Raw genomic sequence first — 24228 nt, 5'->3', positions numbered from 1 at the left:
AAAAGAAAAGAAAAGAAAAAAGAAGGAAGGAGGAAAGAATCATAAAGGAAGGAAGTATGAAGGTTAAGCCGAATTTAACAACATCCTGAGGAAGCCATCAGCCAAATACACAATATGAGACATATATAGGATGAAATGTCTCTAAGAAATAAAGAGCATTACCAAACAGTGGGGAGAGTAACCTTTTCCATAGAAGCAGATCCTAAGATGGAGATTTGATGTAAGTTGTTTAACTTACAATAGGGACATAAGGAATTGATATGGAGAAGAGAAGGAAGCTAATAAACTGTGCCTTATTAAGTAATCTACCAAAGTGGGCAACTTAATCCTATGGTTTATTTCTGGGGAAGTGTGTAAAACATACACTCTTTAGAGTCACCTTTGGTGGTGAGACAGGACATAGATCCTCATGCACCAATAACTCGTTGAGAACTTCTTGATGGGTGTGCTTATTCCTTTGCTCTTCCAGTCTGGGTACACATGGATAGAGTGGTCTTTTATAAAGGTTTAAAGGATAGGGTTGGAGCTGAATGTGCTGACTGGAAATTCTTACATAAGAATAAAACACACACACACACATACACACACACACACACACACACACCATTTAATTGGCATAAGGAATCAGTGCAAAATGTGGGTATTTTTGTGTCCTGATCAAAATAAACCAATTGGCATTGTTAAAGAGACATACAATTAATAATGTAATCAAGAAATATGGTTATACATGTGATATAGGGTTACACTATGAAAATTATTTTAATTTTGTAAGCATAATAGATATCACAGAAATGTAAAAAGGGAGAAATTTTAAATTACAGATATGTAATAAAAAAACAATAGGAGGAAAATCCTGTTATATAGAATAATAGGGATGAATTTTGAAGACCTCATGTTAATCAAATAAGCTAGTCACAAAAACACAAATAGTGTATGCTTCTACTTATGTGAGGTATCTTAAGTAGTCAAATTTACAGAAACAGAAAAAGTATAAATGTGGTTATCAGGAACTGAGAGGGGGGAAATGTAAGGTTTAATCGATGTAGAGTTTTAGTTTTGCAGTAAGAAAAAATTCTGGAGCTCTATTTCACAAAAATGTGAATATACTTAACACTATTGACTTTATTTTTTTTTAATTTTAATTTTGTTTTTGTTAACGTTTATTTATTTTTGAGACAGAGAGAGACAGAGCATGAACCGGGTAGGGTCAGAGAGAGAGGGAGACACACATAATCCGAAACAGGCTCCAGGCTCTGAGCGGTCAGCACAGAGCCCGATGTGGGGCTTGAACTCACGGACCGCAAGATCATGACCTGAGCTGAAGTCAGACGCTTAGCCAACTGAACCACCCAGGTGCCCCAACACTATTGACTTTAAAAACACTTTGCATGTCCACTCTGTCCTCTTCTTTGTAAAATTACAATTGTTACCTTCCAATGTAAACTTTGATTTATTTACTTATTCAATTTAAAGCCTAATTTCCTCCCATTCGGCAACAGAACTTAAAGTTTCATTATATCATAGGTTTTTTTTTTCTATTTTATTTCTGGTTTATTTATAGTTTCTTAAATAGTGCATAGCAAATATTAGGTGCTCAATAAAAGTTTTTTGAATGGGGGTATGGCCACCAAGTGTGTAAAATGTAAAATATGTGCAGTGAAAAGACTTGTCATTCCTCTAATCTAAACCCCATCCACATTGTGCCATCCTACACAGGTTAACTTTATGGAGTCCATGGTCAGATGCATGCTTCCTAGTTTGAATACCCATATTACTGTCTCATTTCTGTATAGCAATGCTTCTAGATAAATATGTTGAGACATTAGGTATTTGTCCATTTTGTAGCTGAGGAAGTTTTTCTGATTTTTGCCACGGAGCTCTTTCTAGATCCCCAAATTCCAGTAACATCTATGTTTTTCTCTTACAAACCTTTTGAATGATGAGATAACCAAGGATTCATATTTTTTTTTACTACAGTTAATAGTGAAAAACTGTATTAGTGTGTATTAGTGTTTTCAGGTGTGCAATGTCAGTGTCCATACATGTAACTTAACTGAACCAAACTCATTTACTTTAAAGACACAATGTTCTGCCAAGTTCCTCCTGGGATTCTGGTGATCTGCAGAAATTTAGGATCTCAATCCCAAAAGACTTGCTCAGAATGACATAGTAATTGTTACATATTTATATGAACATGAATCTGATAACCCTCATTTGACAACAAAATTCCTCCTGAAGTTTTTAAATGAAAGAACACTCATGTTTTTGTGAGGACTTTGAAAAATAGGTTCAGCTACGTTTGATTAACCTGTTGTGAGAAATTATCATAAAAGGAATTGCTCTTCTCTAGGGTAGAAACATAGTGAATTGCTTTATTATTATTATTATTATTATTATTATTATTATTCACCTTGATGCTTCACACTCATTCTTTTGCACTTCCCCCTTATCTTATTTGAATGTATTAGAGCTGAAAACAAAGTTGTCTGTAGGTGGTAACAAAACCTATCTATCTAGTTTAGCATTTCAGTGAAAAGTCATTCAAACTAATTATAGAACTGAATACATATAAAAGTAAACACAAACTAAATATAAATACTTTAAATTAATAATTTAAATTTAAAAACCTAAATATAAACCTGAATAGTTCATGTAATGTAAAGAAAAAGCTCAGCTTGTTGTCTCAATTCAGAAAAAATCAGTAAATCAATGAGCTACATTTATCACTATTTCTATCACTTCAAAGACCAAGGAAATTTAAATGGGTTAAAGTGTCAAAAAAAGCAGTGTGCTTTGTAATAGCTATCTATTGAAAATGAAAATATAACAACAATTTTTGTTGAGTCTTTTGAAATCATTGAGCAACTTAATGAAAGAGGGAGTGAATAAGACTATGACTGCCTTGAAAAGTAATTACTAAAGAGAAAGAAAAGAATGCATATAATATAAAGTATATAAATTAGAATAATATATCAAGGGAAAATTTAAAATATGCTAAATTGCATGAATATCACCATTATTAAAATACCATGCTTAAAAACGGACTATAATCTTGTAGTCACTATTGAGTTCCTTTTGCCCAATCATGAACTGAAGAATTTTATAGTTTCAGTCATTAAGGTCTGCAATGACTGAGTAAATAAGCAAATATATAACTAAATAAATAATTTCATAAGTAATTTAAACAATAATCAATGGATTAAGTTCTACAGGATAGAAAAATGCATCCTTCACATTGCTACACAAAAGATTATATATTATTTATTTCCTCTTTTATAAATAAGAAATTTTTATTTATATATTTATATAAATATATATTATATATATTAATGTATTATATATTATTTATTTAAGGTGGAAGATGTAGTTAAACCAATTATTTTTATTTTTTCTTATTAAATTGTTACATAAGGGGATATTTGACAACCTAGACAGTTTAAGTTACAATTGGTAAATTCAGGGAATGGATTGTTTAAATATAAAATTTGATGGCTGTGTTAATCTGAGTTAAGAATTATAACTTGTAAGGGAACACCTACCCATATCACATGATAAATGAGTTGAAGAATTTTTTAAAACATCTATCATTTTATAATTGTATACTAGTTTGGGAAATGTTTCTATACAGTAGAATTCTAAAAAATGAATGTAATTGTAGCCTTTGCAATGACATGGAAGGGGCTAGAGGATATTACGCTAAGTTATAAGTCAGTCAGAGAAAGACAAATACCGTATGATTTTACTCATATGTGGAAATTAAGAAATAAAACAATTAAGAATAAAACAAATGAGCAGAGGTATGTTGGATGTAACTGTTGAATCACTATATTGTAGTCCAGAAACTAATATTACACTGTATGTTAACTAACTAGAATCTGGGTAAAAAATATATTTAATTTTAAAACACATATTATGATTTATGGCTTAAATAATTAAGGATAATTTATAGAAATAATAAGTGATTTAGATAGGAGACAAACCAGGTTATTTTAATCCAAAACTGTCTGCTCTTGGAAGTATGTTACTTTGCCACATAGAAAGTCACTTTTTTGTGGCATTTTTAGAAAGTCATATTTAAACAAGATTTTGTTTCATAAGTAAGAAATTGATGTTTTAACTATTTAATTACTTCCACTTGAGGCAGCCTGATGTTTTTTGTTAATTTTAATTTATCTATGAAGATATCAGGTACTGTTATTTTTGAAAGCAGATGTCAATTTTTAGAACCCTCAAATATCTAAATATAAAAGAAGACAAATATGTTCAATATTTACCTTTATAGGTTGAGTGATTTCATTTGAAAATAAGTGATCATGTAGGTATTTTTAAAAAGTTATGAAAAAACAGTCTGCTTACTGGTGGTGAAAAACTGTGACGTCTCTTACTTGTGATACAAATGCTTTTAATATCCAGATTTTGACTAAAAAGCAATGGTGTTCAAGAAAAAATATATACATTGTTTTAATTTGTTAGTAAGGAATGATTGGTAAAATATAAAATTATAATTTAATAAAAATAGAAAAAATGTTTATATATTTTCAAATTACATGTTAATAAAATATAAATTAAATTCTGTATAAACTCTTAGATTTTCATCACTAATCATGAGTTGCATACACTCAAGTGTGGCTTCACTCTTAATCTTTCCATTAGGACAATTCATAATAGTAAATTTTTAGCTTCTAACACAATGGGACAAAGGTTAAGTTCCCAAAGTGCTGTAGTCTATTAACAGGGCAATGAAAATGATTATATTATTACAGTGATAAAAATGGTGGCTTTATTAAGGGAATATTCCATTTAAAACTGACAAAGCTCTCAGAATGCTAACACTCTCAAGTATGCTAATTTTATGACAAAAGGGATTTCTTTTGTCATTTTCTAAAACAATTATATACAAACATTTTCAGATAAACCAATTCAGACTTTTAAAAACCTTGAGAAAATCTGTAAAAGAATGAAATTTTAGCCAAAAATCAATACTTAAAAAAAACTATTTTTAATTTTTTGAGGAACCTCCACACTGTTTTCCAGAGTGGCTGCACCAGGTTGCATTCCCACCAACAGTGCAAGAGGCTTCCCGTTTCTCCACATCCTCGCCAGCATCTATACTCTCCTGATTTGTTCATTTTAGCCACTCTGACTGGCGTGAGGTTGTATCTGAGTGTAGTTTTGATTTGTATTTCCCTGATGAGGAGTGACATTGAGCATCTTTTCATGTGCCTGTTGGCCATCTGGATGTCTTCTTTAGAGAAGTGTCTATTCATGTCTTCTGCCCATTTCTTCACTGGAGTTCAGTGAGTTCTTTATAGATTTTGAATACTAGCCCTTTGTCCGATGTTATTTGCAAATATATTTTCCCATTCCATTGGTTGCCTTTCAGTTTTGTTGATTGTTTCCTTTGCAGTGCAGAAGCTTTTTATCTTCATGAGGTCCCAATAGTTCATTTTGCTTTGAATTCCCTTGCCTTTGGAGATGTGTCAGGTAAGAAATTGCTGCGGCTGAGGTCAGAGAGATTTTTTCCTGTTTCTCCTCTAGGGTTTTGATGGTTTCCTGTTTAACATTCAGGTCCTTCATCCATTTTGAGTTTATTTTTGTGAATGGGTAAGAAAGTGGCCTAGTTTCATTCTTGTGCATGTTGCTGTCCAGTTCTCCCAGTACCATTTGTTAAAGAGGCTGTCTTTTTTCCATTGGATATTCTTTCCTGCATTGTCAAAGATTAGTTGGCCATACTTTTGTGGGTCCAATTCTGGAGTCTCTATTCAATTCCATTGGTCTGTGTGTCTGTTTTTGTGCCAATACGATGCTGTCTTGATGATTGCAGCTTTGTAGTAGAGGCTAAAGTCTGGAAATGTGATGGTTCTGCTTTGGTCGTCTTTTTCAATATTACTTTGAATATTTGGCGTCTTTTGTGGTTCCATACAAATTTTAGTATTGCTTGTTCTAGCTTCAAGAAGAATGATGGTGCAATTTTGATTGGGGTTGCATTGAATGTGTAGATAGCTTTGGGTAGTATTGACATTTTGATCGTATTTATTCTTCCAACCCATGAACATGGAATGTTTTTCCATTTCTTTATGTCTTCTTCAATTTCCTTCCTAAGCTTTCTATAGTTTTCAGCATACAGATCTTTTACGTCTTTAGTTAGGTTTATTCCTAGGTATTTTATGCTTGTTGGTGCAATTGTAAATGGGATCAGTTTCTTTATTTGTCTTTCTGTTGCTTCATTATTAGTGTATAAGAATGGAACTGATTTCTGTATTTGATTTTGTATCCTGCAACTTTCCTGTATTCAGCTATCAGTTCTAGCAGACTTTTGGTGGAGTCTATCAGGTTTTCCATGTATAATGTCATGTCATCTGCAAAAAGTGAAAGCTTAACTTCATCTTTACCAATTTGGATGCCTTTGATTTCTTTTGTTGTCTGATTGCTGATGCTAGGACTTCCAACACTATGTTTACAACAGCGGTGAGAGTGTACATCCCTGTCGTGTTCCTGATCTCAGGGGAAAAGCTCTCAGTTTTTCCCCTTTGAGGATGATGTTAGCTGTGGGCTTTTCATAAATGGCTTTTATGATGTTTAAGTATGTTCCTTCTATCCCGACTTTCTCAAGGGTTTTTAATAAGAAAGGATGTTGAATTTTGTCAAATGCTTTTCTGCATTGAATGACAGGATCATATGGTTCTTATATTTCCTTTTATCAATATGATTTATCACACTGATTGATTTGGGAGTGTTGAACCAGCTCTGCAGCCTAAGAATGAATCCCATTTGATCATGCTGAATAATTCCTTTTATATGCTGTTGAATTTGAATTGCTAGTATCTTGTTGAGAATTTTTGCATGGATATTCATCAGGGATATTGGCCTGTAGTTCTCTTTTTTTGCTGGGTCTCTGTCTGGTTTGGGAAACAAAGTAAAGCTGGCTTCATAGAATGAGTCTGGAAGTTTTCCTTCCCTTTCTATTTTTTGGAAGAGCTTAAGAAGGATAGGTATTTTATCTGCTTTAAATGTCTGGTAGAATTCCCCTGGAAGCTATCTGGTCCTGGACTCTTATTTCTTGGGAGATTTTTGATACCTGCTTCAATTTCTTCGCTGGTTATGGGTCTGTTCAAGCTTTCTATTTCTTCCTATTTCAGTTTTGGAAGTGTGTGGGTGCTTAGAAATTTGTCCATTTCTTCCAGGTTGTCCAGTTTGTTGGTATATAATTTTTCATAGTATTCCCTGATAATTGCTTGTATTTCTGAGGGATTGGTTGTAATCATTCCATTTTCATTCATGATTTTATCTATTTGGGTCATCTCCCTTTTCTTTTTGAGAAGCCTGTCTGGAGGTTTATCTATTTTGTTTATTTTTTCAAAAAACCAGCTCTTGGTTTCATTGATCTGCTCTATAGTTTTTTTAGATTCTATATTGTTTGTTTCTTCTCTGATCTTTACTATTTCTCTTCTGCTGCTGGGTTTGGGGTGTCTTTGCTGTTCAGCTTCTAGTTCCTGTAGGTATGCTTTTAGATTTTGTATTTGGGATTTTTCTTGTGTCTTGAGATAGGCCTGGATTGCAATGTATTTTCTTCTCAGGACTGACTTCGCTGCATCCCAAAGCATTTGGATTGTTGTATTTTCATTTTCATTTCTTTCCATATATTTTTAAAATTTCTTTTCTCATTGCCTTGTTGACCCATTAATTCTTTAATAGCGTGTTCTTTAACATCTATGCTTTTGGAGTTTTTCCATACTTTTTCCTGTGGTTGATTTAAAGTTTCATAGCATTGTGGTCTGAAAGTGTGCATGATATGATCTATATTATTTTATACTTATTAAGGGCTGTTTTGTGACCCAGTATGTTATCTATCATGGAGAATGTTCCATGTGCACTCAAGAAGAAAGTATATTCTGTTGCTTTGGAATGCGGAGTTCTAAATATATCTGTCAAGTCCATCTGATCCAATGTATCACTCAGGGCCCTTGTTTCTTTATTGATCCTGTGTCTAGATGATCTATCCAATGTTGTAAGTGGAGTACTAAAGTCCCCTGCAATTACCACATTCTTATCAATAAGGTTGCTTATGTTTGTGATTGTTTTATGTATTTGTGGACTCCCATATTTGGCACATAGACATTTATGATTGTTAGCTATTCCTGATGGATAGACCCTGTAATTATTTTATAATGCCATTCTTCATCTCTTGTTACAGCCTTTAATTTAAAGTCTAGTTTGTCTGATATAGGTATGGCTACTCCAGTTTTGTTTTTACTTTCAGTAGCATTATAGATAGTTCTCCATCCCCTTACTTTCAGTTTAAGATGTCCTCAGGTCTAAAACATGTCTCTTGTGGACAGCAAATAGATGGGTCTTGTTTTTTTGTTTTTTTTTGTTTGTTTGTTTGTGTTTGTGTTTTTTTTTTTTTTTTTTACCATTCTGATACCCATTCTGATACCTTTTCGCTGGAGCATTTAGTCCATTTACATTCAGTGTTATTATTGAAAGATATGGGTTTAGAGACATTGTGATCTCTGTAGGTTTCTTGCTTGTGTTGATGTCTCTGTTACTTTGTGGTCATTGCAACATTTCACTCACAGAATCCTCCTTAGGATCTCTTGTAGGGCTGGTTTAATGGTGATGAACTTCTTCAGTGTTTGTTTGGGAAGACCTTTATCTCTCCTTCTATTCTGAATGACAGACTTGCTGGATAAAGGATTGTAGGCTGCATATGTTTTCTGTTCATCACACTGAAGATTTCCTGCCATTCCTTTCTTGTCTGCCATGTTTCAGTAGATAGGTCTGCTACTATTATTATGTGTCTACCTTTGTAATTTAGGGCCTGTTTATCCCTAGCTGCTTTCAGAATTTTCTCTTTATCCTTGTATTTTGCCAGTTTTACTATGATATGTGTTGCAGAAGATCTATTCGAGTTACGTCTGAAGGGAGTTCTCTGTGCGTCTTCGATTTCAATGCATTTTTCCTTCCCAGATCAGGGAAGTTCTGAGCTATGATTTGTTCAAGTACACCTTCAGCCCCTTTCTCTCTCTTCTTTTTCTGGAGTTCCTATGGTACTGATATTGTTTCGTTAGTTTGCATCACTTAGTTCTCTAATTCTCCCCTCATACTCCGGGATTTTTTTATCTCTCTTTTTCTCAGCTTTCTCTTTTTCCATAATTTTATCTTCTAATTCACCTCTTCTCTCCTCTGCCTCTTCAATCCGTGCTATGGCCACCTCCATTTTATTTTGCACCTCATTTATAGCATTTTTTTAGTTCATCATGACTATTTCTTAGTCCCTTGGGGTCTGTAGCAATAGATTCTCTGCTGTCTTCCATTCTTTTTTCAAGCCCAGCAATTAATTTTATGAATATTATTCTACATTCTTGTTCTGTTATATTGCTTAAATCGTTTTTGATCAATTCGTTAGGTGTTGCTAATTCCTGGAGTTTTTTTTTTGGAGGAGAATTATTCTGTTTCGTCATTTTGGGTAGGTCCTGTGGTAAAAGGGCACTTCCCCTGTTCTGTCCTGATTATCTCGTGTTGGTGGGCGGGGCCACAGTCAGACTGGTGTGTACCTTGTCATCCCTTCTCTCATGGGCAGGACTCTCTGTGGCATGGTGTGGCCCCTGTCTGGACTACTTGCACACTGCAAGGCTTGCGGTGTTGTTGATGAGATCTGCCAAGGGAGTATTAGGTGGGGTTGATCCCCGAGGTACACATGGGCGGGAGGGGTAGGCTTAGCTCCCTTTGCCATTGGTGGTCCCTTGGGGGAGGGGCCCTGCCACACTGGGAGGGAGGCAGGCCCTTCAGAGGGATGGATCCATGGAAGCAGTGTTGGGTGTTTGCTCAGTGGAAGAAAATTTGTTTACGGGAACTGGTTCCTTTTGGAATTTTGACTGGGAGATGAATAGAGAAATGGCTCTGGCCAGCACCTTTGTTCCCCTGCTGAGCTCTGTCTTTCTGGGTTTCAATAACTCTTCCTCCCCACATCCTCTTGTCTTCCTCACTCTCCGAGAGCAAAGCTGTTGACTTCTAACATTCCAGATGTTAAGTCCCGCTGGCTGTCAGAACTTATGGAGTCCGGCCCCTCTGCTTTTGCAAGCCAGACTTCGGGGGCTCTGCCTTGCCCAAGTGGCTGCCCTTCCACTGCCCTGGCTCCCTCCTGCCAGTCCGTGTAGCACGCACCACTTCTCAGCCCTTCTTACAGTCTTCTGTGGACCTCTTGTCTATGCTTGGCTCCGGGGAGTCTGCTGCTAGTCTTCGGGTGGTTTTCTGGGTTATTTAGGCAGATGTGTGTGGAATATAAGTGATCAGCAGGATAAGGTGAGCCCACCATCCTCCTATGCCTCCATCTTCCCCTTTGGAGCCAAAATTGTATATGATTCAATCCTTGAGTAATCTATAAACAACAAAACAGGAAGGACATCAGCTCAATTTCTTTTCAATGTAAAGCAGTTGATGAAACATATCTTAAGACTGATGTGATAAAAAAAAGAAGTCATGGATTTGTGCAGGTTGTCTATGAAAACTTCATATGCAAGATGTTTAATAAGTTTATGAAAGAGCATACTAACAAAATGGTGTCTACGGGAACTGATCATTGTGAGTGAGTCTGGATTGTAAGATTTTGAACAGAATTTAGAAGAAATTAATTTCAAATAAAGCATGAAAAATTTAACTTCAAATAAAGTGTGAATCACAGTAAACTTAACTGTGGACAGCGTTGTTGTTCATGGTCCAATATTATTATTGTTGCTGTTGTTTGTTATTATTTTGAGGTAATTCAAAGAAAGTGCTATAAAAAATAATAGAGGAGATCTAGGAAAATACAAGTAACACAGTAAGTCAAGAAGAAAGTTGGTTCATATATCCACTGATGAATAAACCAAACAGAGGACTGATAAAATGAGCTATAAAGATGTGATAGCAATGACCAAGAACTTGTTGGGTGATACAGAATCAAAGAAATCAAAAAGGAAGAAATTCTAGAAATGTTGTTGAACATATGGAAGACTAAAGTGAGAAAAACACCCTCCATAATTTAACAGAAAGCAAAAACTAAATTAGTGTTGTAAGATTTTGTGTTTAATTTTGTTGTTTTGTTTTTTCAGCTAGTAAAACCAAAGAAGGTTTGAAAACTTGGAAAATTGAAGATTACAATGAGGGAATATTAGGGGTAGGTTCAAGAGGCAGTAAGGAAATAATAATACTGGGCTCATTCATTCTCTTTAAAAGCAGAGCAGAATAACTAGAAAAATAACTTGAAGTATAAAAATGTAACAAAAATTAGGCATAGATTCAGTTCAAGTAAGTATATCAGCTACTGAGGCTGTATTCCATTTGAGATATTAGAGTAAGTAAAGTTTCAAATTACATTGATATTTTGTCATGGTAACAGAAGAGAATTTTGACACCATTATGCATAGAAGATTAGCTCAAGAAAAATAAGATCATTTCCCCCCATACATCTGTAGCCTCAAACAAAAACATAAGACTGAAAACAATCAAAATATTTTATTCTAATTATCCAGTGTTCAACAATACGATTTACATAGTATCTTTCAAATGCAACTGTATTTATGTAATCTGTATCTATATTTGTATGTATTTGACCATGCAATTTGTATTTTCCAATTGAAATGTGTAGAAATATGCATTTAATTTTTATGCTTATTGGTTATGAGCAATATGACTGCAATTTTCACTCCAGTATACAGTAGGATTAAAAATAAAATCAGGTAGACTAAAGGAGGTTCACTTAATTTTCTCTCAAAAATATTAGGGACATCAATATATATTAGAATTAGGTAGGAATCAAAACCAAAGTAGTTAAGAAATATCTTTCCATAATTTGATTCTTCATGGGCTCAAGACTTCACTTCTTACTTTCAGGTACATATTGTGTTACCCACAGATGACAAATTCCAATGTGATGATGGGATTTCTCCTCACAGAGTTTTCTGAGGTATGGGAACTGCAGGTTTTGCATGCCATAACCTTCTCTGTGATGTTGGGAAACACTCTCATTGTTACTGTCACCACCCTTGACAGGAGTCTTCACACACCCATGTATTTCTTCCTCAGGAATCTGTTCATCTTGGATGCATGCTACATTTCTGTAACAGTTCCTAACTCATGCATCAATTCTCTACTTGACAGCAGCACCATTTCAAAGGCTGGGTGTAAAGCTGAGGTCTTCCTAGTGGTTTTCTTTGTATATACGGAGCTTCTGTTTCTGACTCTCATGGCCCAAGACCATTATGTGTCTATCCGCCAACCCCTTTACTACTCTATAATCATGAACTCTCAAAATCTGCATACAAATGACTCTGGCTTTCATACTCAGTAGTCTCATCCATGCTGCTGTACACACTGGCAATACATTCAGGCTGCCATTCTGTCAATCCAATGTTATCCATCAGTTTTTTTGTGATATCCCTTCTCTGCTAAAGCTCTCCTGATCTGACACCTTTAGCAATGAGATGGTGCTCATTGTCTCTGGTCTAGGGATTGTTGGTGGCTGTTTAATTTTCATCATCAGCTCTTACAGTCACATGTTTTCTACAGTTTTCAAGTTTCCGAGAGGAGCAGACAGAAAAAAGGCTTTTTCTACCTGTGTTCCTAATATATTTGTGGTATCTGTCTTCCTCATCTCAGGTTTTTATGTATACCTGAGGCAATCTGAAAACTACTCCACCATCCAAGACATATTCCCCACTTTTCAACCTTATTATCTACAGTTTTAGAAATGAACAAATAAATGTGCCATTAATAAAATAAAGAGAATGTTTACTCAGGAAATGTGCAGAAAATTTCTGAGGCTCACCAAAAATTAGTGAGTAAAATTCATGTTTACAACAATAAATTGAGATAATTGATTGGATTTATATCAATATAACTGATATAAATTAATAAATAATGTCATTAAAAAATATTTTTTATCAAAATAATTTCCTTTCTGAAGGCATTGGATTATCTGAATGTGCCAGTGTGTAAAAGATCTGGTGTTCCAAATAAGAAATCCCTATTCATGCTTTGATATTGTAAGAAACCTTTAGACTAAACCTTTAGACTAAAATTTTTAGTCTAAAAATCCAAAAAAGTTATCCTTAGAAACATTTCATGTTAAACTTCACAGTTGTATTTATACACTATTTAAATATTTATAAACCTAGTATTGAAAAGAATTATAAAGAAATAAAGTTACAATCATTCAAAAATAAATGTGAAAATTATAGGTTCTTTATTTTAATTTCAGTTTTAGTTAGTTAACATACAGTGCAATATTTGTTTCAAGAGTAGAATTCAGTGATTCATCACTTACATTCAACACCCAGTGCTCATCCTAACAAGTAACCTCCTTAATACTCATCACCCATCTAACGCATCCTCCACCCACCTCCCTCCAACAACCCTAATTTTGCTATTACTGAGTCTTTTGTGGTTTGTTTCACTCCTCTCTTCTCTCCCCCACTTCCCATATGTTCATCTGTTTCATTTCTTGAATGGCACTTTGGTGAGGGTAGGGAATCATGTATGAGAGGATCAGAATTATTTTACATAACTTGTATGTGTAAGGAAAGGATTCCTTTGTATGGCAAGGAAAATATATGCATACATTATATCTGTCATCAGACCAAAATTTTGCTACAAATATGTTCAAGTTTGGGGATACATTTACCTGTTTATATTTAAACATTATTTGTTAGGTTGATTAAAGAAATGTACAAATTTTCTCCCCCCACTTATAATCACATGCTTCTCCATACATCCATTAAGACTCTGAGGAATAAAAAAAAATGTTGCTTTGCTTTCTTATAGTGTCATCTAAAATACTTATTTTAGGGGTGCCTGGGTGGCTCAGTCGGTTAAGTGTCCGACTTCAGCTCAGGTCATGATCTCACAGTTTGTGAGTTCAAGCCCCACGTCAGACTCTGTGCTGACAGCTCAGAGCCTGGAGCCTGCTTTGGATTCTGTGTCTCCCTCTCTCTCTGACCCTCCCCTGCTCGTGCTCTGTCTCTCCCTGTCTCAAAAATAAATAAAACATTAAAAAAATTAAAAAAAATATTTATTTTAATCATCAATGATATCCTTTATATGCTAGACTATGCTGCAAGAATTAGTAACATCAAAAGCCTTAGTAGCTTAATATAACAAAGGTTTACTTCTTCATTGTATCTGCCAAACATAGGCCATCAGGGGGCTTTCTGAATTGGATGCATTTGACAGAGCCATTGGAAATACGAGCTCAGTCACATTGAAATATGATTTTTAAGCATTTATTTTAAAAAACTGAGGTAGAACAAGGGGAGCATTCACCAATAAGAAGCTAAATAACTACAGTTGACATGGAAATATCAGTTCTGTGAGTTCTTTCATAAACACAGGCATAATTTAAGGTAGCCCCTGCACACCTTCCAAGAAGATTTTGGCATCGATAGTGGAGAGAGACCCTTAAACTCTCAATTATTAAAAGTCAATCCACCTATGCATTTTGAAAACAAGTTTTAATAGTTAGCAATGTAAAATAATATTTTTGAAAAGATTCAAACATATATTTTGGCACCAAGAAGAATCACAATTACAAAGATATGACATTCATGTGAAAACAAGTTTTTATGTACATACAAAAACAAAGAGACTTATGCCAGAATTTTTCCTGTTTTCAAATGACACGAAATTATTTTATGGGAAAAGAGAATTCCATAGTCAAGTCTCAGTCACAGAGAGAAAGAAAACTTTAAAAAGTGCACACAGGTTTTTTATGTCTTTACTCATCATTTCTGTTCACATTTTATTGGACAAATAAGTCACATGGCCACATTAGCTGTTAAAGGGAGAGAGTCGGCAACCTTCCCATACTTGTAAGAAAAGGAGATGAACAAGAATGTCATTAGGTACTAGAAATGATGAATTGTAATGATGAGTGTAATGATGAAAACTCAGATTCTGAAGGCTTGTTTTCCATGAAATTAATATTAGCGTGAATAATCACTGCACATTTTGTAAGCCAGCACATCATAACAAAAAGTTTTAAAGTTTAATAAATGTAACATATTGTGGTGTGAAATGTGCAAAGTTCTTTGAATGCATTACCTTATTGAACTCTTTAATAATCTCATGTAACTGATAATCATGTTCCCACATTTTATAGATGTGTGCCCTACTTTAGAAATATGAGTGTGTCTATTTTTTATTATGTTTATTTATGCTTTAATCTCTATTGTTTTACTTCTACCATGGGCTGAGTTTGTACTTACAAAATATTTTTGTACTTGAAGACTAAAATTAAGTCATTTTATCAAACACTTATGTCTATAAACACTCATGTCTATAAACACTTATGTCTATAAAGTTCCCTGTAAGTACTACTTTTGGTAAATCACACAAATTTTGCCATTTTGTGTTTATTTTCATCTTTCTCAAGATGTTACTGACTGCACATTTGATATTACTTTTGTTCTATTGGTGGTAAAAGAACCTGTTGTTACATTGCCAGATATTTGAGCGTTTTCCAATTATCCTTTTGTTATTAATTTCTAGTTTTATTTCACTATGGATGAAAAATATAATTTGTGTGATTTCAATGTTCTAAAATTTGTTAAAACTTCTTTGACCTAACGTATGCTCATTCTTGGAGAATGTTCCATATATATTTGAGAAAAGTGTATATTCTTCTGCCATTGGGTGCAATGTCCTATATATGATCATTAAGTCAATTTAGTCTATAGTGATGTTCAAATTCATGTTATTAATTTAATTACTGATTTTCTGTATGGATGTTCTATTAGGACTTGATATTATGGCTTGGGGATACTTCTTAAAAGCTCATGGCTTCACTCTCTGAGTTCTTGGGTTTTCTCCCTTCCTTTGGAATAAATAAAAAGACTTTGCAACACAGCACTTTTCAGCCTGATTTCCACAAAATACAAGTAATATGGAAGCTTTTTTTTTTATTGAATAATATGTCTGTGTCTGCAGTGTAATACTTCTCAAGACCATCTTCATTTTTGACGTCAACTGCAAGTTTGTGGGTATTCCAAACCATGGTCCGTTTCAATAATTCGCTAGAAATATTCACAGAATTCAGAAAAGGCTTTAACCAATGGTTATGTTTTATCACAGCAAAAAAGATACAGATACATATTAGCCAAGCCATACAATACCTCAAATGTCCCAATGGCCCAGGAAAACAAAGACACTTATCTGGTAAGATATTTGAAGGGCTTATAAGTTAATAGTCTGAGGCTGAGGACAAAGAACAAACTTGCCTTTGGGAAAGGTTACTCCATTGCTGAATAGATTCCTTTAGTCATACTGGCCAGAAAAAAAATCTACAAAAGAATTTATCAAACTCAGCACCCCCCAAAAAAATAAATGAAATAATAATAATAATAATACACTGGAGAAACAGGCAGAAGACGTGTAAGGACACTTTTCCAAAGAGACATCAAGATAGGTAACTGATACATGAAAAGATGCTCAGCAACACTCATCATCAGAGAAATACAAATCAAAACCACAATTAGAGACCACCTCACACCTGTCAGGATGGCTAAAATTAACAACTCAAGAAACAATAGATGTTAGTGAGGATGCTGAGAAAGGGGAGCCCTTTTGCACTGTTGATAGGGTTGCAAACTTGGGCAGCTACTCTGGAAAATAGTAGTGAGATTCCTCAAAAAGTTAAAAATAGAATTACCCTAGGGGAACCTAGGTGGCTGAATAGATTGAGCTTCAGTCTCTTGATTATGGCTTAGGTCATGATCTTACAGTTTGTGGGTTCAAGCTCTGCATCGGGCTCTGCCCTGGCAGTACATAGCCTGCTTGGGATTCTCTCTTCCTTTCTCTCTCTGCCCCTCCCCAACTCACACAGTCTCTTTCTCAAAATAAATAAATAAAAACTTTAAAAACAAACAAAAAAAACCCCCCAAAAATAGAAATACCCTACAGCCCAGCAATTGCATTACTATGTATTTATCCAAAGGATACAAAAATGCTGATTCAAAGGGGCACACTCAACCCAACATTCAATGCTATCAATTATAGCCTATATATATATATATATATATATATATATGTTCACACACACACACACTCAGTGGAATACTACTTGGTGTTTGATAAGTTCTTTATAGATTTTGCATACTAACGCTTTATCTGATGTGCCATTTGCATTAATTTGGTTGATTGTTTCCTTCACTATGCAGAAGCATTCTATATTGATGATGCCCCAAAAGTTCATTTTTCATTTTTTTTTAATTTTTAAAATTTATTTTATTTATTTTTGAGAGAAAGAGAGACAGAACATGAGCAGGGGAAGGGCAGAGAGAGATGGAGATACAGAATCTGAAGGAGGCTCCAGGCTCCAAGCTGTCAGCACAGAGCCTGGCTTACGGCTCAGACTCACGAACTGTGAGATCATGACCTTAGCCCTGAGCCGAAGTCCAGTGCTTAACCCACCGAGCCACCCAGGTGCCCCTCACAACACTTCATTTTTGTTTTATTTCCCTTGCCTCCATAGACATGTCCAGTAAAAAGTTGCTGAGCTTGAAATCAAATAGGTTGCTTTCTTTGTTCTTCTGTAGTATTTTAATGGTTTCCTATGTCACATTTAGGTCTTTCATCCATTTTGAATTTATTTTTGTGTATCATGTGAGATAGTGGTCCAGTTTAATTCTTCTGCATGTTGTTGTACAATTTTCCCAGTACCATTTATTGAAGAGACTGTCTTTTTTCCATTGGATACTCCTTTCTGCTTTGTCTAAAATTAATTGGCCATATATTTGTGGGTCCATTTCTGGGTTCTCTATTGTATTCCATTGATCTATTTCTTTTTTTTTTTCTTTTTTTTTGCAGTGCCATACTCTCTTAATGATTACAGCTTCGTAATACAGCTTGAACTACAGAATCATGATGCTTCCAGCTTTGGTTTTCTTTTTCCACATTACATTGGCTATTCAGGGTATTTTCTGGTTCTATACAAATTTTAGGATTATTTGTTCTAGCTTTGTGTAGAATGAATGTATTATTTTGATAGGGATTTCATTGAATGTGTAGATTGCTTTGGGTAGCTTAGACATTTTAAAAATATTTGTTCTTCCAATCTATGTCTATGGAACGTTTTCCATTTCTTTGTGTCTTTTTCAATTTCTTTCATAAGGTTTCTATAGTTTTCAGTGTACATATCTTTTACCTCTTTGGTTAGGTTTACACCTAGGTATTTTATGGGACTTGGTGCAATTATAAATGGAATTGATTCTTTGATTTCCCTTTCTGTTGTTTAATTATATGTGTACAGAAATAAAACCGATTTCTGTACATTGATTTTATATTCTGTGATGTTGCTGAATTCACATATCAATTCTAACAATGTTTTGGTGGGGTCATTTGGGTTTTCCATGTAGAATATCATGTCATATGCAAAGAGTGAAAGTTTGACTTCTTCTTTGCCAATTTGTATGCATTTCCTTTCTCTTTGTTGTCTTATTGCTGAGATTAGGACTTCTAGTACTATTGTGAACAATCGTGGTGAGAGTGGGCATCCCTGTTGTGTTCCTGAACTTAGGGGAAAAGCTCTCAGTTTTTCCCCATTGAGGATTATATTAACTGTGGGTCTTCCATATATGACCTTTATGATGTTAAGGAGGGCACGTGTTAGGATGAGCACTGGGTGTTATATGTAAGTGATGAATCAATGGGTTCTATACCTGAAACCAATACTACACTGTATGCTACCTTACTTGAATTTAAATTAATTAATTAAATACATAAATAAATATCAAAAATAAAAAAAGAAATAAAAGATAACAAGTGTTTGTAATGTTGTGAAATTGGAATGCTTCTTACTGTTGGTAATATAAAATAATGCAGCCACTATAGAAAACAGTATGGTGGTTTCTCATATAATTAAAAATAAAACTACTATATGACCCAGCAATCCCACTGTTTGGTAAATATCCAAAGGAATTGAAATTAATATCTCAAAGAGATAACTGTACTTCCATGTTCATTGCAACAATATTCACAATAGCCAAGATATGGAAACAACCTATGTGGATAATGGATGAATCAATAAAGAAAATGTGGCTTGTGTGTGTGTATACATACATATATGTATATGTATATTTCACACTGTGGAATATTATTCAACTTTGAATAAGAAGAAATCTTGTCTTTTGTGGATGAACCTGGAGGACATTATGTTAAGTAAAATAAACTAGGTACGTAAAGACAAATACTGCATGTTCTCTCTTATATGTGGTAGTTAAAAAAGTCAAAGTCTTAAAGCATAAAGGAGAATGGTGATTACCAGAGGCTCGGAAAAATGGGGAAAATGTTGGTCAAATGGTACAAAGCTTCAGATATGAAGGATAAGCAAGTTCTGGAGATGTAATGTACCATCATATGGTGACTGTAATTAATGCTATTGTATTGTATATTTAAAATCTGTTAAGACTGTAGATCTTAATTGTTTTCACACCAACAAAAAGAAAAAGTAATTATGGAAGGTGTAGATATGTTAATTAGCTTAATTATGGTAACCATTTCATAATATATTCATATATCAAAAAGTTTTGCTGTACATCTTAAATACATACAATTTTACTTGTCAATTATATGTCAATAATGCTGGAAGAAAAAATAATATACCTAAGAAACTTATACATATCATATGTAAGTGATAAATCACTGAATTCTACTCCTTAAACCAACATTGCATTGTTATGTTAATTAACTAGAATTTAAATAAAATTTTGAAAAGGAAAACAAAAGGTAAAGTTATTCAAATCGCCCAAGTGAAAAAGAAAAGACATTTCTATATGTTATCAAAAAGATCAATTTAATTAAAATCAATTAATTAAATTAATTAAAATCAATTTAATTAAAAGTCAGAAAATAAAAATCAGGAAATAAAAATCTGTTCAATATAATAGCAAAATTTTGAAGGCTGAATAATGTTAAGTGATATAAAGAAGGTGGGCAGATACTTTTTTTTTTTTTTTTTGGTAAATTGTCTTTTGGAACAAGGTCTGATATTGGCATCTTTCGGTTCAAACTCCTGGTATCAGTTAATTTACATTTGCATATAAATTAAGACTCAAAAATTGTGGCCATGGACATTTATATAAAAATAAAGTTTCAGAAATATCTAAATAATGAGAAAAAATGCAAATAACTAAAACTTTGGTTTTAGTTATGAATGACAAGCTTCTTAAAGTATGTGACTTAACCAAAAAACTATTAAAAAACAAAACAAAACAAAAAACCCTCTGGATTGAAGTAGTTTGTGATGGAAGGTAAACTTGAAGCAATTCTAAATAAATCTTAGCCATATGTAAATATGAAACAAACAAGTGATGATATCTTCAATGTCATCAAGAATTATTTTTAAACCAGAGGAAAAAAAAACAAGTAATACTGTAATAAATAAAATTAAGTAATGACTTCACATATAAACTTTCATGCAAAGAAATTTGGTAAATATTAATGTCATTATAAATTACTGTAGAAAGAGGGTCCAATGCAAAACATAATTTTGTGAAAATTGGAAAACCAATATGAAAAATATATGAAATTATATTCCTATTATTTTGCTTTCACAAGAGATAAATTAATGAGTTTATTGCAATTAATTTAAGAGTATATCTGGATGGGCAGTAAATACATGAGACAAATACACACAGTAAAAAAATGCATATTAATCTAAGAATGAGAAATCATTTCTCACAAATAAGTTTAAAAAAGTTTAAAAAATAACAATCAAGCAGTAACAAATGATTTTGACAGTGTGATGAAAGAATATGCTCTTTCTGTTCACAAAGCTAGTAAAAATATAAAATATTCCAAGCATTCTTGTATACAGTTGGTCAATATTTTTGAAAAGCTAGACATTTTTCTTCTGGATATTGTTTCTATCCTACATAACTCTAGGAGGGGACCACCATTAACAAAATGGAGTGTTACTTTGAAGATGAAGTGAATATTAAATGAGTAGTAGATTCATACAGAGGTAATGGTTCAGAATTGAACATGAGATAAGGAATAAGTATCAGAACAATATAATATCAGGCATTTGGTAACATATGGATTTTAGAAAAAATATTAATTGAAGATATATAGATACAGTGATCATACATGTGAACCAAAGAGAAAGAGAGGAACAAGTCTGAAAATTTGGGGAAATCTAATTACCCATGGAGGAAAGGTTAACCAAGTGCATAGTATTTGGGAATAATGAAAAGACAACCAGTACAACCAGTACTAGAATCAGGAAAGAGTAACCACAATGGCAAGTGTTCAAAAACATTAAAAAGAAGGGGGGGGGGGTAGTTGAGAGCAAAATAAAAAGACAAAGAAGAAATTAAAATTGTGTTGAGATCTTCAATGTAGACATCTTAAGTCAAATGGCTCCCAACATTAAACTACTTGAATTATCAATTTGGAAACAGCTAGTGAATTTTAACAGAGTTCTATTTAGAGGTAATAAACCCCAAATGTCAGTGAGTATCTCTATTTTAAAATCAGGAAACCAACTGCCTCTTGGTCAGTTAATATTATGGAAATAGCTTGAAATTATTAGAAAAAACACCTTAAGAGGAGAGTGCAAATGGAGTCATTAATATATGAATAAGCCAGGAGATACAAGGGGAAAATGCACGGGGTTATAGTATTAATCTAGAAAATAACTGAATTTTATTTTGTTTCTTAAATATCAGTAAGATCACATTTTTAAAATAGAGAACTCATTTTATATGAGGGCTTAAAAGAAAAAAGTAGGTGATAGCATACATTACTATAATTAAAGACCAGGGACTGGAAAACCTGGAGGGATTACAGGTTGAAATCACAGATGACTTAGCAAAAACAATGTGTTACACAAGTTTTCTCTAGATATTTAAACTTTTTCAGTTACTTACTAAGTAGTTCCATGTCTTCCTAAAAATATCTAGATGGTAAGTCCAAGGAAGATGGTATATATTTCAAAACGCCCTTCTGAAGTTCAGTAAGATGGAACTACATTTCCTTCAAAAGGTACACATTAAAAGTTTTGTTATTTTGAAGTCCTCTAACTAGAGAAGCAACTTATATTTTTACATTCTTTGTAATATTAGCTTAATATGTTTCTTATATTTAATACAGGGACTTGTGAATGTTAAATTAAATAATAATAGTGATGATGCAAAGTAAATGTGAGACATTACTGAGAGCAATAAAATATATGCTAGCTATGGACTATTGCAAGACTCTGGTGAATCTAGTTTATTCAAGTTTTCAATCACTTATGGGGATCTTATGAACTCTACCTGTGTGTAAACATCTATTGTTAACTCATTACATAAGAAAAATTTAAATATATACCTTAGCAATCAAAAACCAACAATCTAATAAGGAAAACAGAATATTGATTTATTTAAAATAATTGTAAGTAAGCAACAGTGGAAATTACTGCAAGAATCTAATAAAAGTGTGATAAGATGTGTGCAAAAGGTTATGTTGCTCTAAAGAACGTGCACTGAAAGACACTTTGATGAGGAATTCATAAGAATTAACACATTCCATCTTACAGTAACTCTCAAATGGGGGCAGTGGGATAAAATAATCTCAGAGAAGTTAAGTAATTTGCCTGATGATATAGGAGTTAGAGGTAGCGCAAGATTGCAAACTCATGTTTGTCTGATCTTAGGGTCCATAATATTAGCTTTTTATATAGAACAGATGTAGATGCCACCCACTTGTAAGTACAATATATACACAACTTTTATCTACAGAATGAACAGAAATATAATGAAAAATGCATGTGCATTCAAACTTGAAACAAATATGATATAATTTACAAAGGTAAAAGGAAAAGGAAAAGACATTCAGAGTAAAAGAAAACTACTGAAGAGGGACTAAGCTCAGATTTATGTTGTATCTTTGGGATTTGCACAGAGTTGGTATTGGAAAATGGAGAAGAGGGGCTCCTAGGTGGTTCAGTTAAGCGTGGGACTTCAGTTCAGGTCATGATCTCGGGGTCCATGAGTTCCAGCCCCACGTAGGTCTCTGTGCTGGCAGCTCAGAGCCTGGAGTGTGCTTTGGATTCTGTCTCCCTCTCTCTCTGCCCCTCCCCTGTTCACACTCTGTCTCTTTCAGAAATAAATAAACATTAAAAATTAAAAAAAAAGAAAGGAAATGGAGAACAGATGACTTGAAATAGAGACTTTTATGGCTTTCCGCAATTCCTCACAAACAAGATCGATAAGGACATGAAAGTCTGTTCTGAAGAAAATTTGATCCATTTAATGCTTTGAGAAGGAGAGTGATGTAATCAGAAGGTGCTTTGAGGAATATTCAAAAATATTGTTTCAGATGAGTAAAAAATAGAAAATCAGAATGATAATGTCAGTGGATGAAGACGCAAACAAGATGAGTGTTTTTATTTTTATTTTCCTAAAGTAACGATGAACTTTTCCAAAAGGCATCAATAATCCTTTTTGTGTGTAGTGGTTTAATCTTCTACCAGGAGGTAAGGGCAGCTTTTGCTATGTGATTTTATGTATAACATATTGCCTTTTTTTGTGTGTCTGTCTGGTGGTGGGATCATAATAATAATTGGTTGAATGCATTTCATCTAACACAGATACTTGGGCTCAGTGACCCCAGTCTCTTGTTTGTTTTTCTCTCCGTTGTTCCTCTCAGTTTTTCTTCAGCCCAGGAATTCTTCCTTCATTATTCACTGTCTTTCATTATTCTGTTGTTTGCTCTGTCTTTACTTAACCAATATGGCTGCCCTCCTCTTCTCTGTCCACCCCATTTCCTTTCATTTTTCTTCTAAGCTGTAAGTATAAGTATACAAAAAAATAATTAACTGCTTAGCTACAGTTGTGGTGTATGCTTTTAAAGATATTTGTGACAAACAATGGCTTTTTATTCCAAAGTATGAATACTTGATGATAATTCATGATATTAACAAGCTTGTGAGGAAAGTATAATATGTAGACAGATACATATAGATAAAAACAGATATAGATGTACAGTGAAGTAATTTGCATTACATCATTAAGTGCATACCTCTAACATCTATATCAAACCATTATATATTATATAACTGAAAGAAAAGATATTCTGAATATCATATAAGTGACTAAAGCTTTGTGTATATAACTTTCACCTGAAGAAGTCTGAGTTTATTATTTAGAAATAAATGCCTTAGCCATAAAACATTGTTCACTCTCACTTCCTGTGAGAGAGGAGTAAAGGAAA

At 33.6% G+C, this 24228-nt stretch overlaps 1 protein-coding gene across 1 annotated transcript; it reads left to right on the top strand.

Moving 5' to 3' along the window:
- The first annotated feature begins 11896 nt into the window (after positions 1 to 11896).
- On the top strand, positions 11897 to 12728 carry LOC132680525 (olfactory receptor 14C36-like). Its single transcript, XM_060634193.2, is given in 2 exon segments — positions 11897 to 12289; positions 12291 to 12728. Coding segments are annotated over 2 exon segments (831 nt in total).
- Positions 12729 to 24228: the final 11500 nt, after the last annotated feature.

This window comes from Panthera onca, chromosome A1 (genome assembly GCF_046562875.1).
Source record: "Panthera onca isolate mPanOnc1 chromosome A1, mPanOnc1 haplotype 2, whole genome shotgun sequence".
NCBI classification, from domain to species: domain Eukaryota; kingdom Metazoa; phylum Chordata; class Mammalia; order Carnivora; family Felidae; genus Panthera; species Panthera onca.
Note: the sequence above shows the minus strand (reverse complement) of the source record. Positions and strands in the feature narration are given on the sequence as shown.